The sequence below is a fragment of the Haliotis rubra genome, unplaced genomic scaffold (genome assembly GCF_003918875.1).
Source record: "Haliotis rubra isolate DU_JTF1 unplaced genomic scaffold, ASM391887v1 Scf110, whole genome shotgun sequence".
NCBI lineage: Eukaryota > Metazoa > Mollusca > Gastropoda > Lepetellida > Haliotidae > Haliotis > Haliotis rubra.
The window spans coordinates 2,108,484-2,127,135 of NW_025765004.1; the positions used below are offsets into that span (position 1 = coordinate 2,108,484).

The 18,652-nt window shown below is 38.5% G+C and overlaps 1 protein-coding gene across 3 annotated transcripts in view; it reads right to left on the minus strand.

Annotated features, from left to right (window-relative positions):
• The window catches only part of LOC124286383 (plasminogen receptor (KT)-like), a 66,303-nt gene that overhangs the window by 14,634 nt on the left and 33,017 nt on the right, over positions 1-18,652 (minus strand). For all 3 annotated transcript variants that reach the window (XM_046722745.1, XM_046722755.1, XM_046722761.1), the window contains exon 4: positions 3,935-4,044. In XM_046722745.1, coding sequence (XP_046578701.1) covers positions 3,935-4,044 — 110 coding nt within the window. The remainder of the gene's footprint in view (positions 1-3,934; positions 4,045-18,652) is intronic.

The window sequence follows — 18,652 nt, forward strand, 5'->3', positions numbered from 1 at the left end:
TTTCAAACATTGATATCAACTAATAAAAAAAAAATCACTTTGTTTCACATAAGAATACAAGTGATTGTTGGAAATCTGTTGGAAATCCATCTGTTCCAAGACTTTTGTTATTTTTCATATTTTTAATTGCCAATGTTATTTCTTCCATGTCAATGTCTTTTTCTAATTTTTCTCTTAGATCATAGTAAGATGGTCACTTAAAGTGGGTGTTACTACATCTTGTAAACAAGTATCATCCTTGTATTTCCTGCCAGAAGAGTAAAAAAAAACTTAAAATATTTTACATTATTTAAGATAGTATAGCTGTCAGTAATTTCATCATTGTTATCCGTGACAATCTTATTAATTGATTTGCTCAAAACGTTTCTATTTTCTAGGTTGCAAAAATACTGACTGTTGACAAAATCTTGTCCGGGCGAGATAACGCTTCTGCAAGAATATATTTCCATCCCTGAGATATATCTGTCTGCTATGTGGCCCTGCAGACTGTCTACCAGATTGTAAAGTTCCCATAAGGTCTTCAGAGTGGGTGCCTCCAAAATCTGTTTATGTAGGCCACTACTGTGGTGTTGTCTGAAGCAACTAGTAATATGGAATTCCTGAGTATCGATTTCCACTGCCTGATTGCTAATATCACTGCTCTCAGTATGCTCCAGTATGTTGATATGAACTAGTGTTTGTAGCTCCCAATGATGCTTGATGCCTTCATGTCTCCAGGATGAGCTATCCTGCCTGTAAGTGAGACTTCCTGTGTATGACATTTTGGAATTCCTCCACCAGGCAAGGTCCCTGAACACAGGTCCCTGAACACTAGGTCTATAGGTGATAGAGTTTAGCTGTTGGCCTCAATGATGATTTATACAATTCTGAAAGTGCTGGAGATGCAGTTGACCTTTGAATGTGAGATATCATTTTCAATAGTGACATCTATTGCCTCAAAGTGTGTTGAGAATGTTGGAATTTGGATATTTTTGTTAAGACATATTGGTAGCTGTCAAACATCAATAGTTTAGTCTCTGAAAACTGTTTATAAGATGAACTCTTTCAGCATAAAATCGTGATTCTCCTTCCTTGATGGATAAATGTTCAGGTATTTTAACTGCATATCCTTGAAATCCTTTCTAAAGTGGAGACATTCTCCTTCCTTGATGGATAAATGTTCAGGTATTTTAACTGCATATCCTTGAAATCCTTTCTAAAGTGAAGACATTCTCCTTCCTTGATGGATAAATGTTCAGGTATTTTAACTGCATATCCTTGAAATCCTTTCTAAAGTGGAGACATTCTCCTTCCTTGATGGATAAATGTTCAGGTATTTTAACTGCATATCCTTGAAATCCTTTCTAAAGTGGAGACATTCTCCTTCCTTGATGGATAAATGTTCAGGTATTTTAACTGCATATCCTTGAAATCCTTTCTAAAGTGAAGACATTCTCCTTCCTTGATGGATAAATGTTCAGGTATTTTAACTGCATATCCTTGAAATCCTTTCTAAAGTGGAGACATTCTCCTTCCTTGATGGATAAATGTTCAGGTATTTTAACTGCATATCCTTGAAATCCTTTCTAAAGTGAAGACATTCTCCTTCCTTGATGGATAAATGTTCAGGTATTTTAACTGCATATCCTTGAAATCCTTTCTAAAGTGGAGACATTCTCCTTCCTTGATGGATAAATGTTCAGGTATTTTAACTGCATATCCTTGAAATCCTTTCTAAAGTGAAGACATTCTTGATGATCTCAGAGTGGAAAGATGACTGAGATAACTGGCACTGAGCTCTGATATTGGAGAGAGGAGCCTCTGAATTTCTGTGGCAAAGTCCTCTTGATCAGGTAGAGGTGACATTGATTCTGCTTATAGGACATCTAGTGCATCCACCATGTCTGCAATGTGTATCTGGCTGACCTGTGGTCTGAGGATTTCATTCTCAAGTCCATAGATTAAAAATCTGGATTCTTTGAAGCATTTGTAAAATTCTCCATTCCAAGTCTAAGGTTCCAACCTGGCTCTCTTATGAGGACGAGGAGGATCATGAACATCTATCCTTTCTTGAGATAGTGTTGAAATTTGATCTGCTAGATCTTTTATCAAATTTCCAAAAGGGTTCCTCAGTAACAATGTTGGTTTAACAGCCAGAGAGATAGATGGATGGGGTGTCTGCAGGCACCTTGACAATAGTTCTGGAGTGCAGTTTCTTCTTCATCTTCATCTTCTTTTTAATGACCAGAGCACACTTCTCAAAAGCTGATGGAGACAGTGGCTGGCAAGCTTCACAAAGGGTGAAGAAAGAGCAAGGAGTGTTCTCATAGTATGGGGCGGTATCATAATGACTGGATGAACTGCACGCCATATTATCACTCAATTTGCAGAGTCAAAGTTCAATACTACAGAGGTACAGATAAGCTGCGTATCTGCGTAAATTACGCAAATATTTATGTGAAAACTCAATTCCTATTAAGTCTATTGCGTACAAGTACGCTTGAATTTGTGTAAATACTCAATAAATGTGATCTTACACGCGTACACACAAAAATGTCAAATCTTAGTTTGTGTACCGGTGGATAGATACTATAACTGAGGTATACTGAGAGGTTCTATTTCAGGATATGAACTTGACAACTTGCAGTTTTTCTTATCGCTTCTCATATTACAGATCAAATACAAATAAAAAACACTCAAATTTAAACTTTATTATATTTTTAAATTATTGGAAAATGGCAAAATACCCAATTGAGTTTGAGTGAGATGAGTACAATTTATTTGGTTACTCAAAGGAAAATTAGGATACCCAATTGAGATGAACACAAGCGAGTACATAACTCAATGACCCAAAAAGTTATCTGTAGCTCTGTACTATCAAAAAATATTATTTCACCACATCGGTGCCATTGCCCAGCATATTGGGCAACATCTCACTTTTCAAGATGATAATTCACGTATTTATCCTGCAAGGATTTTTATCCAATTTTTCAAACAGCATGCCGTGGGTGTCACTTTGTCCAGAACTTCCCTAGCAGATATGAACATATAATTTCCATCTGCCAGTGCAAGATGGATCAGAAGATGTGTCTTGATGATTCAAAGTATTTCCTATTATTTTGGCGTAGTATTTGAATTGTCATAATCATTCATTCATGCAAAATTTTCACAACATCTGCTCATTTGACTTCATTTGACAAAAATATTATCATCTGATACAATAAAAACTAACTTTAATGATCAGGTAGTAAGATTCTATATACAAACAAAAAGCTCAGTATGGGAACACCCAAAAATTTGATACTAGTAGTCATATATAAACTTAAACCTGTTGAGGACATTTGTACTCTAAGGTAAATGCAACTATTTGTGTGCTTAAGGGGGACTTTAAATGACATGTTGGAACATGCAGTGGAACAACAGATTCAATGTACGTTGAATTTGAGTGAAATAAAACATTGTCAAAAACAGCGAAAAACAAAGGTGCTGAAACACACCGGCACCATGTTTGATTCAAAAGCCCAAACATAACAGCCTATGTAAGACAAGTATATGGATGGCAACTTCTTCTTTATTGTATAGCACTACGTTTCTGGGCTACTTTTTGCCCTTTCTTCAGGTGATTAAAGACAGATGTAGAAAACATATGATATATAAGAGATTTACAGGAAGCCAGAGATGTACATGTATATACAAGCAATCAGAGACTGATAATAAAAACAGTTATAAAAATAATGATAATTGGGATAAGGTAAAGCCAGTTGATACAAACAATGAAGATAAAGAGGTGTGAACACAGCAGAGTGATATACAGCTAATTAAGCACACAAAAGTTGCATTTACCTTAAGAGTATAAATGACCTCACCACATTTAAGTTTATATATGACAATCAAATTTCAGGACAGGGTGTTCCCATACTTTTTGTTTGTAGCATATATACATAACAGAACATACCCCTCATTCTGTTCATCTTATTGCCATATGCCAGATCATACTGGTAGGCCAGTAGGAAAGTCAATGGTAGTGCCGGGGCCAGGGCTGCTGGTTTCCGCTGCTTGCTGAACCTGTAGTTATAAGGCATTACATAAATTCCCTCGTCCATGTGAATTCGGACTGGAATAAACATATTGTGGACTTGAAATGCCATGACAGAGTCAGTTTTTTTTTAAAACTTTACTTCTCACATCTTACATGTCTCTCACCATCCATGAAATCAGTAGCCACTTTACATATGGTTTAAACATATTTTTGTTCATGAAAATGAATTGGGATTGGTGAACAAGCTTTACAGCTTATGGTAACACTGCTCCCATACAACATATAATACAAAATGAAATGAAGGATGTGACGTCATCAATATTGACTATTATATAAATAATATATGTATACATATTACATCAAATACAAATATTCTGTATGTAAAAATAAATAGAGAGTTACGGTTTTGTGTTTCTTACAAGCCATTTGTAAAAGTATAAATCAATTATGAGAAGGTTGTTTAGTTAATTTGATTATTTTCCTTTGGAAATTTAAAGTGTTGCATCTTGATGATAAAATGATGGACAGATTCAACTGTTTTCTAGTTTTCACAGTAAGTACATTTTTCCGTTCATAACCGTATCCAGGTTATAACCGATAGTATAAAAATACATTAAGTCTTATCTGAGTACAGTTACTGTAAGTAAAATAATGTAGGGTGTTTTTACTCTGATATCCATAAGAGCAACATGAACTGTCTATCTAAATGTCTGTTATACTTATCTGCCTCCGTGGTGTAGTGGTTAGAGCGTCCGCCCGGAGAGCGGAAGGTCGCGGGTTCGATCCCCGACCGCGTCAGACCAAAAAGACGTTAAAATATGGTACTTGTTGGTCCCTGCCTGGCACTCGGCATTAATGGGTACAACAAGGACTGGTCGGCTCGGAGTCTGTATAATGTGTCTGAGTGGGGTATTCATGCTTCACTGCGGCATGGTATCTCAGTGGGCTAGCACTATAAACCAGCTTAAGTCTGGGCTAGTACAAGCAGCCGCACATACACATACACATGCATGCACGTCATCATATGAGCGAAATATTCTCCAGCGCGACGTTAAACCCAATTTCACCTCACCTCACCTCACTTATCTGCATTTAGGTCGCAAACAACCAAGCCTGAGGCGGCAGTGAACGATTTGACAAAATCGAGTGCCATAACTGAGGTCAAATTATGTCATATTTTCAGATTTGTAATTAGGTTTTTACATTCTGAGAGACTTCATGGCTCTTTGGAATTTGGTTGAGCATTCCATAAATTTATTGTGTCTGGTAAAAAGGATGTGGCACAAGAGGCAGTTTGACTGTAAGGGACCTGATGAAGGGACCTGGAATGGTCTCGAAACGTCGTGAGAGAAATTAAAAAAGAAGTTTAATCCATAAAAATATCTTGGACATGTAATTTTATAGACTATTATTTCTATAGCTAGTAGTTCCAGAAATGGAGTTTGGGATCAAATCACAGAGACAGTTTGGGAATTGATTATTGTACATTTTAAAGTAAAAAGTTAGTTTTGGGCAGTACTTTCTATCTTGCAAGGACTGAAGATTTGGTTTCATTATAAAGTTTGTTAGGATTTGTGCCATGAAAGGCACCCCATATAGTTCTCAGAGCATCAAGATTTAAGTTTTCTAATATACATGATTGCTCAGATGTACAGTTATCCCAAATGTGCGAACAATAATCAAATATTGGCAAGATATAGGACTTATACATACAGTGTAGTATCCAAGGTTTTACATGATAATTGGTATGTATTTAAAACTCCTCAGACAACTGATCATAGGGCAAACTTTTATATGTACAATATCGTTAGTGTGGTCATTCCATGTCGCTTTGGAGTGTTAGTCCTAAATGTTTATGACTTTTGACTTCTTTTATGACTGTTCTGTCCATGAGTAGGTTCGGTAGTAGAGACGATTTAGCTTTAGGTGAGAACTGAGTAGTTTCTGTTTTATTAGGGTGAAATGGGCCCATTGTGAAATTTTATTGAGATCATCTTTAAGACAGATAGGAGCAACTGATGGATCTTCAATGAGAACATATAATGAAGAGTCATAGGCAAAGAGACGAATGTTACTGTCAATATCACAAACAATATCATTAATGTATATCAGAAAAAGAAGTGGTCCAAGGACTGAGCCCTTAGGTACTCCAGCTAGTACAGCTTTCTTGTCAGATTTATACCCGTTAATTGCTACCTGTTGTACTCTATTTTCTAAATAACTTTCAAACCATTTTAATAGTTCGCCTTGGATACCATAAGTTTTCAGTTTATAAATATTTTCTCTATGCTGGACCTTATCAAAGGCTTTCATTATGTTGCAGAAGACTGTTCTATCTTCTTTTCCTTTGTCAAGAACTTTAGCTATGAAATTATACAAATAGGTTAACTGATTTGATGTGGAATCTCCTGGCATAAATCCTGATTGTAAATTTGTAAATCGTTATCTCTTAGGAAGCTGTATACATATTTAAATACACATTTCTCTCCAATTTTTGATAAACAAGATGTGAGTGCAACAGGACATTAGTTTGAACATTCATGTAGTTCTTCCTCATCAATGTGTCAATAAAAAAAAGAAAAGCAACCCCCATCATCTTTTTTTTCTGAAAGCCCTAAAACTGTGCCTCCAGGTGGCTTCATAACAAATTAATGCAGTTCCTATTCCACTAATTATTTATAAATGAGTTACACATATACACCAACTTAACTCATGGATTTAAAAAAGTGTAAGTGTTATTCAAGACACCTTTTAATCCACTAATGCCTCTGGCAACCTCAAAAAGAAAGTTCCAAATCAATGAAGGACCCGCAATATTATTATTTCCATTTGAAAACAAGAGTTACTGCTCCAGCAAACGTTGCATACCTTATCAATACAGTACAGGTACATTTATCTTATGAAGTTCACATGAAACCTCACCCATTATAAGAACTACAACTACCGAGTTTCACCCTTCTTGAAAGAAGCAGTTGCCAAAGTTTTATGAACTTTCATTTAGCTTGAAAAAACCACACCCTTACCATGATAAAAACAGATTGTAATGAGAAGGTATGAAACAAATCCCTTGAATGGGAGCATTTTGACCTAGTGTGGAGTGAGTAGACAACGCATGAGTACAAGAGACTTGCTTCAACTTTGTCACTGCTGTAAACCAAAGGTACGATCTGTGAATTAGCTGTTGCTGGATCAGATAAAAAACACACCATTCATCCAGTTAATGGACAGTGTGTATTAACAGATGACAGGACACACTGATTGATTTAGAAGATTGATCATGGAGGACTTTGTCACAGACTTGTCTGTCCATAAACAAGTGTACGGTAGTTATTTAGCTGGTGTAACAATACTATGGTATTAAGATTCGGAACTAGATATTTGTATCTCAAGTCCGAAATATTCAAAACAATCTTGGCCCTAAAATTATTGTTATATTATCCTAAGGAAATATACTACAAACAAAAAATAACGGAACACCCTAAAATTTGATAGTCGTATATAAACTGAAACGTGGTGAGGTCATTTATACTCTAAGGTAAATGCAACTTTTTGTGTGCTTAATAGGCACTTTAAATGACATGTTGGAACATGCAGTGAAGCAACTGAGTGAAATGAAACATTGTTAAATACAGCGAAAAGCAAGGATGCTGAAACACACCAGCACCATGTTTGATTCAAACGCCCAAACACAACAGCCTAGTGCATGTGGAAGACAGACTACGTAATTCCGCTCCCAGCGCGCCTAGTATAAAATAGTGATTTTCGAGCAGAGACATCATTCGATGTACAACCGAGCTCGCCAGCCTAGACCCTCATCTCATTTTCACTAGGGCTACCCATTTTTTCAGCAACTACAAATCAACTACTGACTAGACCTGCCGAGTGGAGTTTCCTTTATTGGGGGTCTCGGAAACTCCCAACGCGTTGAGGTCTAATCAGTGGTTTATGCGCGTGTGTCCGTACGCATAAGTCGTGACGCCGTCGATGGCAATCCACCGTTTGGTATCCACGGGCGACAAGGAGGTCTTGTTGAGAGTGATTCCATAGATGTTGTGTTTGTCGCTTCTCAGCACATTCATTCGGTGTTTGAACGTTTTATTCTTGAACAGAGCTTGTTTGAAGAGGGCGTGCTTGATGTGTTGTTTCACCACATATTTCTTGAAACCTTTCGCCTTTTCGGATCTCACCGTTGTCGGCTTTCAGGATGGAATACATCTTGGGTCTTAACCCGACGTATTCCGCGATGGGTGTGCCCGCGCATTCGTCCTTCATCTTGCCGAGGACCTTTTTATTGGTCGTGCTGTGTAGGGCGTTGTCTTGGGGGTAAGTGCTGGTATCGTACAAGTGGCTGTGTTTCGCCATGTCCTCGTACACGTCCTCGGTGCATATATTCAACAACAAGGAATCGGTGTCTGTGTACAGCAGCTCACATCGATCGCCGTACTGTTGCTTCAGTCGGTTGTAATAGAAATCGTACATGAGATGTTTGGAGAGGTCGAGAATGCTCATCGCCACGTAGACGGGCCGGTTGAGTTTGATATGGCTTTTGTTCATGTGCAGCGCTGCCAAGTCGTTATCGAATAGCTTGCTTCGGTTGAATGCCGGGCTGGCAATCAGTTTTCTGAGTTTTTCCTCCTGGTTCGATCTCACTAGTTTCACGTTGACCCTTTTTTGCAAGTTTTCCATGGTTTTGCCGAATACCAAATTGTTCATGAGTTTGTAGAGGTTTCTCGCGAAGTCGCTCGTGGCTCGTTTTTCTCGGCGTAGATGATGTATGGCACGGGCATTTGATGTTTGTGGTTGATGAATTTTAAGATGTTTTTATTTTCTCGAGGCATATCGATTACTGATTGCCGTCTCTCCCACGCCTCGGCAATCCTCCCGGTGCGATTCTAATAAATCAGCGCTAGAATACCCATGCAGGCACCATTTGCAGAAATGTTTCTTTCTGGCGTTTTTGGATTGGTCATACAACAATAGGCTCAGACTTTTAATCGCTGCATAGTGGTACTTGCTGTCTTTTTTCAACGAGAAATAAATTGATTCTGCGCACGGTTTTATCACTCACAGAGCTTATCCTGTGCACAATAACCCTATTGCCTTCGTGGCTGAAGACGTTGATAGCCAAAGGATTTTGTTTTTCCACTTGAGCGATTTGGGAGATGGGGGTAGGCATGTCTATACCTGTAAAGTCGAGGCCAGATTCCTCGATCGAGGGATAGCTGGAAAGTCTATCGGGATGATGGGTCGCTGGATACTCGGCAGCTATTACCGCCACCGGTAAACAATTATCGCCTTTCTTTTGGGGTTAGCGATAGCCTTTTTATTCTTAAAGTACAGAGGTAAGTCTATGTAGGATCCGCCTTTGAACGGCATGTAATTCACTAGGTCCAAGTAGATGGGGTTGATTTTGTCTACCACCCATCCAGAGCCCATGTGGGTATATTTCTCCAACGATTCTTGTATTTTTTGGAACGACGCTTAGATGGAGGATTTAATCGATTCTGGTTGAGTTAGGACTTCCTGTTTGCCTCTGAAATAGGGCACGATGGACTCGGTACTGCTGTCCAACTGAGGTATTTGGAGCATCATTTTCATCGTCAGTTGGTATTTGATGCTTTTCAAATCGTTTAATTCTTCACGAAGTTTACTGTCAATTAAGGGTTTGATTTTATCGGTATCGAACAAGCCCGCCAATCATCTCCTCTATCTCGACGCCAACAACCTGTATGGCTGGGCTATGAGTCAGTATTTGCCTACAGGCGGATTCGAGTGGGTTAATAGCGAGCATTTTAATCCGAAGAACATTATGGCCATCCCCGACAACTTCGAGATAGGCTACCTGTTCGAAACAACGGTGAGATCCGAAATATGTGGTGAAACAACACATCAAGCACGCCCTCTTCAAAGAAGCTCTGTTCAAGAATAAAACTTTCAAACACCGAATGAATGCGCTGAGAAGCGACAAACACAACATCTATGGAATCACTCTCAACAAGACCTCCTTGTCGCCCGTGGATACCAAACGGTGGATTGCCATCGACGGCGTCACGACTTATGCGTATGGACACACGCGCATAAACCACTGATTAGACCTCAACGCGTTGGGAGTTTCCGAGACCCCCAATAAAGGAAACTCCACTCGGCAGGTCTAGTCAGTAGTTGATTTGTAGTTGCTGAAAAAAATGGGTAGCCCTAGTGAAAATGAAATGAGGGTCTAGGCTGGCGAGCTCGGCTGTACATCGAATGATGTCTCTGCTCGAAAATCACTATTTTATACTAGGCGCTGGGAGCAGAATTACATAGAAATAAGCCTATAAGAGCAAGTGGTCCAGAACCATCATTATATAACTACTATGTGGGTGTTTAGTTAACATCCTATCCACCAAGAATCGGGATTTCCCGAAAAGAAAATGTTAAACACTGACCAAAGGTACTACATACCATCGGCCTATGAAAGCTATTGGCTTGGCAGTAAGCTGAGATGGCTGATTTGTGTCTGAATTGGTAACGGAAGTCTGATGTTCTTTCATTTGGGTGTTGACGAGTCAGGATGTTTGTCAACTCACTGGCTTTATCAGCTTACTAACAAGCGAATTGTGTTAATTATGTTGTGTTATTTGTTATGTTCAGGATATATACATCCCCTTCTCTTCATGTTACATTCCTGCTTGGCAACGGTACAAAAATCTGTATCGAAATGTCACGCTCACGAAATAAAAGAAGTTGTTATCCATAAAGTTTGTTCAATATTGTATGTTCCAACTTCTAAAAAGCCACTCAAAGAAGAAAATACCTGTTGGTTTTATAGATATGATCCAGACAAAAATGATTAGAGACAGACAGATGGACAGACAAGCTACTATATCCCTCTGTATGAAATATTACTAACAACCCAACGCTATTCAATCATATGAGTGTTTCGATGAAACATTTTAGTACGAAACAATCTCTATCAGGAGAAAAGAAGATGATCCCAGTATCCGAAATAACAGTTGAAACTCTCCATACAATCAATGAAGAATCTTCACACAAGACACATAGTTGAGCAGGTAGATTAGACCAGGGAGGTTACAAAAGTCAAGGGAACCATTCACAGCCAAGAGGTTATGGACAACACTTTGGTGGATGACGATTCTGCAGTGATGTATATGGTGGAACAGAAAGTGAAAAGGAGAAAGGATGTCAGAATGCCAGATCTCATCACTGCAAAATTTGTCAGTAATATTTCTTATTAAAAAGTCTTATGAAAATATGAACTAAAGAAAGGTGGTGAAAAAGAGGAAGGATTTATTCTCTTCTCAGGGTCTCCTCAGAAGAACCCAGATAGCAAAGGTTTGTTGGGCCAATATTGGTGTATGGTTGGTGGGTTGGCCAACGGTTTGACAACATTGGCCCAAAGTTATCTTAATGACCTAAAAGTAACGGTGGCTCTGGACACTTTGGGCCAACATTTGAAAAACTCAGCCTATTTTCCCTCATATCTATTTCACAAAGATGGTTCAACACTGGCCCAACGTTGGCCATAAATAGATATGCTAATGAGCCAATAGACATTTTTAGCCATGTATTCATGTTAAGATTTTTATGAAAGTTGAAATAATTACACAGAAAAAATGAAAGAATATATTTCTCTGTCTTTCAACTATGACACAAGTTTTATTCTTGAATTTGAATACCAAACTTGTCATCATTGATAGCTTCACCTGATATTCAAAGAGCAGACAACACAACATTTCTAGAGGCCTTCAATTGGTAAATATGCATTGTTAGTTCTGTGATACTGAATTGTGAATGTATTGTGAAACAACTGGTTCAAATCACCATTTTTGTTACAGAAACTGACTGATACTGTATTGAAAGGCAATTGATTGAGTAGATAAATAAATTAATTGACTTTTTACTTTAGATAGCCTGTTCTAACTATATTGATAAATCTTATCATTTCATTTTACATTATTTGAATTTATTGTTTTATGATGTTTCAGCTCCTAAACCACACATGAAACAGTTTTAAAAATGGAGACTCTTTCAGTGATATTCCATTATTGTTGTGTTTCAGTGTGGTCATCTCAGTTCAATTGCCGGAACAAGCATCCCAGATGTCGTCATCCAAATGATGAAACATGCTGGGCCATACTCTCTTCACAAAGTACAATTGGGTGAGAAAAGGGGAGGAAGGCGGCCTTTAGCTTATTGCTCATCAAGGATGTCATGATCAGTAAGTTAGTAAAACCATGATGCTTAGTAACTAGTAACATTTAGCACTGTCTGGTTGAATAACGTGCCTGTCAGTTACACTCCCGTTTCCATATACAGCTCTCTCTATCATTCATCATTACAATCAATAATTGCTAAGTATCATCATACCAGATATATGTGTCACAGGTATAGTTGTCATAAGGTGAAATTGGGTTTAACGTCGTGCTTGAGAATATTTCAATCATATGACGATGTGCATGCGTGTGTATGTGTATGTGCGGCTGCTTGTACTAGCCCAGACTTTGGCTGGTTTTATAGTGCTAGCCCACTGAGATACCACGCCGCAGTGAAGCATGAATAGCCCACTCAGACACATTATACTGACTCCGAGCCGACCAGTCCTTGTTGTACCCATTAATGCCGAGTGCCAGGCAGGGACCAACAAGTACCATATTTTAACGTCTTTTGGTATGACAGAACCCGCGACCTTCCGTTCTCCGGGCGGACACTCTAACCACTTCACCAAGGAGGCGGTGTATAGTTGTCATAAGTCATATCCAAATAAAACATAACGTCAAAATACTATGTCCTTTTGAAAAGAAGGCAGAGTTTAGGTTTACACCTTTATTCCACATGTCGACAACATAGTGATAGTCACTACTCACAGGTCATGTTGCAAGCGTGATAATGTACTGAAGCACATCACGTCCAACTCTCGCTCAGTCATTAATCACACATGCCTGCACCCAGCGCATGTGCATAGGCTGCTTAGCAGACGACAGTAAGAAAACCATTCATACATCGTACAACACTTTTACGATATATTTCGTGTCCGAAATGATGATATCTGACAGTTTGATGAAGGAAGTTAATTGACATTGATAACTGTTATGGGTGAAGCATGATTGTATTCATGAGTTTTTAAAAAAAAAAAAATCAGGACCTTTTCGAAAAAACCTGCCAGCGGCCACAACTGCTGAAACAGAGCCAGTCATGAAGAACTGGCTTGGGTATTCCAAAGATCGGCAAGGGAGGCCGAATGACAGACGAAAGACCTGACAAGAATTAATATTTTTGCAGGAAATACAATACTGTTCAAATAACAAATATGAAAGAATTAAATATACTAAACAGCAAAAGAAATGCAAGTTTCGAAAAAATGAAATCTCATAAAATAAGCGTTCATATTTATGAAACGTTCATGGTAAAGTAATGATTCCAGATGAGATGATGTCATGCAGATTGACGTCCATACAAAACATTTGCACAAACACAAACACAGTGCAGCAAAACCATAATTTCAGCATGAACATTGATGGTTCAGGATGGAAAGCATGCATTTTACTCTGAGGTATCCTTTATAAAGGTTTGTGTCAAAAATCAGTTCAGTATTGACAGGAGGAGGAGGTTCAGGAGGTGTACACGCCACACAAACAATGCCTCGACGTTTCATCCTACTTCAGTTTTGCACAATTTATAGATTTCTGTTGTTTTTGTCTATTACTGTTCAAATGAATTGTAAATGTTCTAATGGTATATGTTACTGCCTTGCATGCAATAATACGGCACACTGTATGCGCAGTTCTCAGTAACAAACTGAGATTTTAGCTTAGTGTAAATGTATTTGAAGACGAGAGAGAAATAACTGAGCGACCATGTGATGCGTGAAATGTCTGGTCCGACTGGATATCAATAGGAAAAGTGTAGTTTTTAGCCAATCGAAAAATAGTTACGCATATAGGCAACGCAAGGGATTCCCACTGCTGGGGTTTCCGTGTGTCAAATTGCGTTTTGCTAAAGAAACCCTTCACAACAAGTATTGATCCAAAATAGAATTCCATTTGCACAATAAGCATGGAAATTAAATGTTAGACGTACAAAGGTATTTATGTGCATGCATGATACACTTGAAATCTTATATCATGTCGTACTTCATTGATTTTTAGGTGTACATTACGCCTGTACGCCCCTTATCTGTAGCCCTGTATAGGCAACTGCAGTAGGGTTGTCTGTGGCAACTAGTAGGGAGGAATTCCTGAAGATTAGAGCCCAGTGCTGGATAGCTAATAATACAACTCTCATCTCCAGGATGTTGATGTGCTCCGAGAGAGCTGATGCTGTATTGTCTCCTTGATGAGCTCCCCATGCTTTGACTGAGGCCTCTGTGAAGAGATGAAGATCTGGATTCCCATGTGATGTTGTGATTGTTCCCCCACGCGAGGTCCTTGAACACTGGATATGTAGGTACTATATATGACAGACTCTAGCTGTTTCCCTGGTTGCTGCTGACTGATTAAATTTTGAACAAATCTTAGATGTAGTCTGCCTCTGAATGTAAGATCCTGCACAGATGTGAGAGCTCCTAATAGTGACATCCATTTAGTGTGAGAGACTTTCAACTGGAATATTCTTCTGTTGACAGCAAATCTTAGACATTTGGTCATAGAGTCCCTTATAGAAATTGTCTGTCTGAGGTTTCATATGGACTCCATCCAAAACTTGGTTGTCTGTTGAGGATCTTATGATATTCAATCATTCTGAGGTCTGTTGAATCCTTTTAGAGGACCAGAAATACCAGAGGGGAAAATCCTAACCCCGGGTGCAATGGGTTCAATCCCATGACAGCTTTCTTGTCCAAGGGCTTGTCTATCAGTTTCATTACTGCTGAAAACTTGGGATCCCGAAGCTGACAGTGATGACCTATTGGATGTGTCATCAAAGGAGGTCTTTTGGCAGACTGAAGATGATATCAATCTGTGATGACCTATTGGATGTGTCATCAAAGAAGGTCGTTTGGCAGACTGAAGATGATATCCCTCTGTGATGACCTTGAGGATCCACCCTACCCTTACTGGATCCACCCTACTCTGCCATACCCTTACCTTCAGCTGACTGGGAGATTTATAAAGAGTCAACTTGATTTAGGTCCAGACTTACCATCTTTCTTGGCTGGGAAAACTCTTAAACATATCCTCTGGATGGACTCTTGGGATTGCTTTTGCTGTCCTGATGAAGAATGGTCCCCCTCCAGAACTTATTCTGTGAGCCCTGTGCAGCCTGTTCCCTGAGGTGCCCTCAATGACACCTTGGATGTTGTTGGATCAGTTATCCAAGCACATGGAGGGTACACTAGCTGTAACTGTACACCGTCAGTATTGGATACAAATAAACGGTTTTGTCTCATGTCATGCACGCCATGTTGCCTGATCTTCTCTCCAGCTCCATACGAGTAACAGTTATCATTTCGAGCCCAAAATAGATGATTTGTGTATTGTGCCATATCCATTAAAAAAACAATGAAGGAAATTCTCCATTTTTTGTTTTTCTTGTAGTCAGACATGATCTTACAGAATAACAAAGAAACTGTGTTTGTCGAAGGTCCGATTTCTGGTCATTGATACTCTACCTCAGTTGGGACAACAGTTGTAGAGTGAAGTTCAGTTGCTGTTTGAGTATAGTGGCTTGTTGATGTGCTTGGGTGTTGGTGTCTAAGTAGAAGGTGCATCTCATTCCTGTGTTTTGCAGGAAGCTCACTATGGGCTTGGTTACCTGTGTGAATAACCATGAGGCCATGGAAATGCTAAACGAATCATAGATCCTTCCTGGAGCCTGGGTGGATTGGTATATGCAGGTAGGCATCTCTCAGATCTATGCTTGCCAAAAAGTCGTTTTGTCTCATCATCTTATCATTCGCTTCAACTGAGGTAGGTGGAGCATTCGGGAACATCTCCGGATTCATTAAGTTGAATTTCTTCATGTCGTAAAAGAGTCGGAACTTTTCTGATGAATAACTTCCCAGACAGCCTCTTGAGTCTTAATTTCTATTGCTTCTTTGGATAGAAGGGATTCTATTGCTTCTGTCAATTTGGGTAGTTGTGTTTCTGCGTAGTGTATTTGTAGAGGGTAAAGTGTGAGTGGTGGTGATATATTCATCCCTTAAGGTGTTCCCAATTACCCAAGTGGGCCCCTTCTCTGCCCTGCGAAGGTCGAAATTAGCGGATGCTAATACCGTAGATAAGCCAACCCTCTAATTTGACCCTTAAAATCAGTATCAAAATGGTATGTTTCGTACATAAGCCGACCACCTGCAATGGGGTCCTAATCGCGGCCAACTCAAACCATAGACAACGGGCAGTTAATTTTAACTTCTATCTGCATTATTCACAGAATTCAGAATCATTTTGTGCCTACTCACGCCTCAAAATGAAGTGTAGTTGACAGAAAATGGATAATATATTTTGTTTCACTAAATATATTTATTGCAGCTGCACATGTCAACAAACTGACTTGCTTATTTTACCCCATTCCATGTGCATACAACTACCACTTACCATGTCCGTGTGGGTACGTTTTTCGCTCCAACTGCGATAGCACCAATTTCACATCATATTATCAACAATCATGAACTGATTACCGCCTCGTTATCCATGGACCGCTAGTTTACAGCAACATCAGTGAAAACGTGTGTGAATTTAAAAATGGCATGCAAATTCACCTCATTCCATGCACGTACAACTTCCGCTTACCACGTTCATGAGGGTCTGTATAACCTTAGTGTTGATTAAACATATTTGACATTTATAGAGCAAAACCTGTGAATAAAATTACACAATGCTAGGATATATTTCTTTTGGTGAAATAATAGTTTTAGGCATTATATTTTACTGATCACTGCGTCAGAATTCATACTGTTATATTAGTGTGTATGTTTTAACTAAATCACCGGTAGATTGCCGGGAGACGTGTGCACAGCTGATTGCTATTTCCGGCTCTATATACGAGACAAATACACACAGTAATCTTAATCCCTGCAATCCCTACAATGCCCAGCAAAAACAAATTAGAACTGAAAAGGTAAATAATCTTGTCTAGTGATGGTTAATTGCAAATTTGATGTCTTCACTGACAAAGTCATTTTCTTTTGTTTGTTCACGTGAAACGATAAGATGTCATTTTCTTACTGGTCGCCAGATAAAAAGTTTGCGAAAGTGTTACCCATAAATAAGCCGACTCCCTTCAACAGGCTTCTTTTTTAGGTCTTCAAAATTTGGCTTATCTACGGTAATATACGGTATGCTAAATACGTTTAAAAATTCCTAATAGCGTTCAATTGTTTAATAAAGGCCAACCTTTTTAGTGTTCCGTGTTTTTGTTGACTAAAATCAGAAAAACTATGAAAATGGTTGTATAAAAACATTCTCATACTGTGTTTGGAGTTACTTCCCTCTTTTTTATTGACGACAACTGACAAGGGATTCCGAATATAAAATCCACGGAACGTATAGCCAATCACATGCTTAGTATAACATCGAGATTTTCTGATTCAGTATTGGTGAACTTTAGCAACTATGTGCATTTGTCAAATTTGGCTTGTACGATGGAACATCATTACAAATAATATGACAACAAACCACCTAAGACGGAAGTGTGAAGAAGAAAGTGGTGACAAAAAGAAAACTGACGGTGGTCACGTCGAGAAATCTAGTAAAGCGGTAGGCAGGGTAGGTGTTACGTGTCAGTTGAAGACCTTGGAAAAAATGGCAAAAAGAGCTAAATATTCAAATTGGACACCAATTAAAAGAAGATACTACAGACTATATAAATTCTCCTTACAACTTTAAGTAGTATTTAAGTTGTATCGGGATATATCATCTCAGTGTGCTGGGAATATACAAATAGATCCGATCCAATTCTGTAATTAGGTGTCATAATTTCTAAATAAAAAAACAGCTTCACAATCATATTGAAGATTTTACAATGCTGAAATTATTTCTAAAAAAAACAATTAACAAATTTCTTACAAATTTTGGTTTTCAATAATATAGCCAAACATAAATATTAGTCGAAGTAAATTATTAGACTGGTGACCACTAATTAAAATAACTTTTTTTGCTCAGTTCAGAGAGAGAGTGAAACATGTCAGAAAGACATGTAAAATGTTAACAGTATTAGTTTAAAGTTTAAAGTTTTGACTTGACATTTGACTTGTGTCATCATTTAACACATTTAGTTAAGGTTGTGAAATATAAAGGTTACTGATTTGGGTACTATTTTTAAGGTTTTCGTTTATTGAAATTTCATTTTGCTTGTAGCTTAAATATTCAGGAGCGGTCTTTTGCTTGTGGTTAAAAAAGTTAAGTTCTAACCCTGCCCTGGCTATGGGAAGATTGGTCCTTTGATTTTTTGTACAGTTACTGAAATGGTTCTTTTCTTGCTAGAGTATTTCTTATCCTTTTCCTATTTCTGAATACCGGAGAATCTGCTTTTATAGCTAGTTCTCTGTGTGGACTGTCTGAACTGATTTTATTAGCATCTGGTCCTTAGACTGATAATAAGCAGGGTGCGCGAACGCCATGGGCTGCACGAAGCCCTGGACTTGTTGGGACTTCCTGGTGCTGGGAAGAGGGTTAATTCTTTGGTCCAGCAGGATGA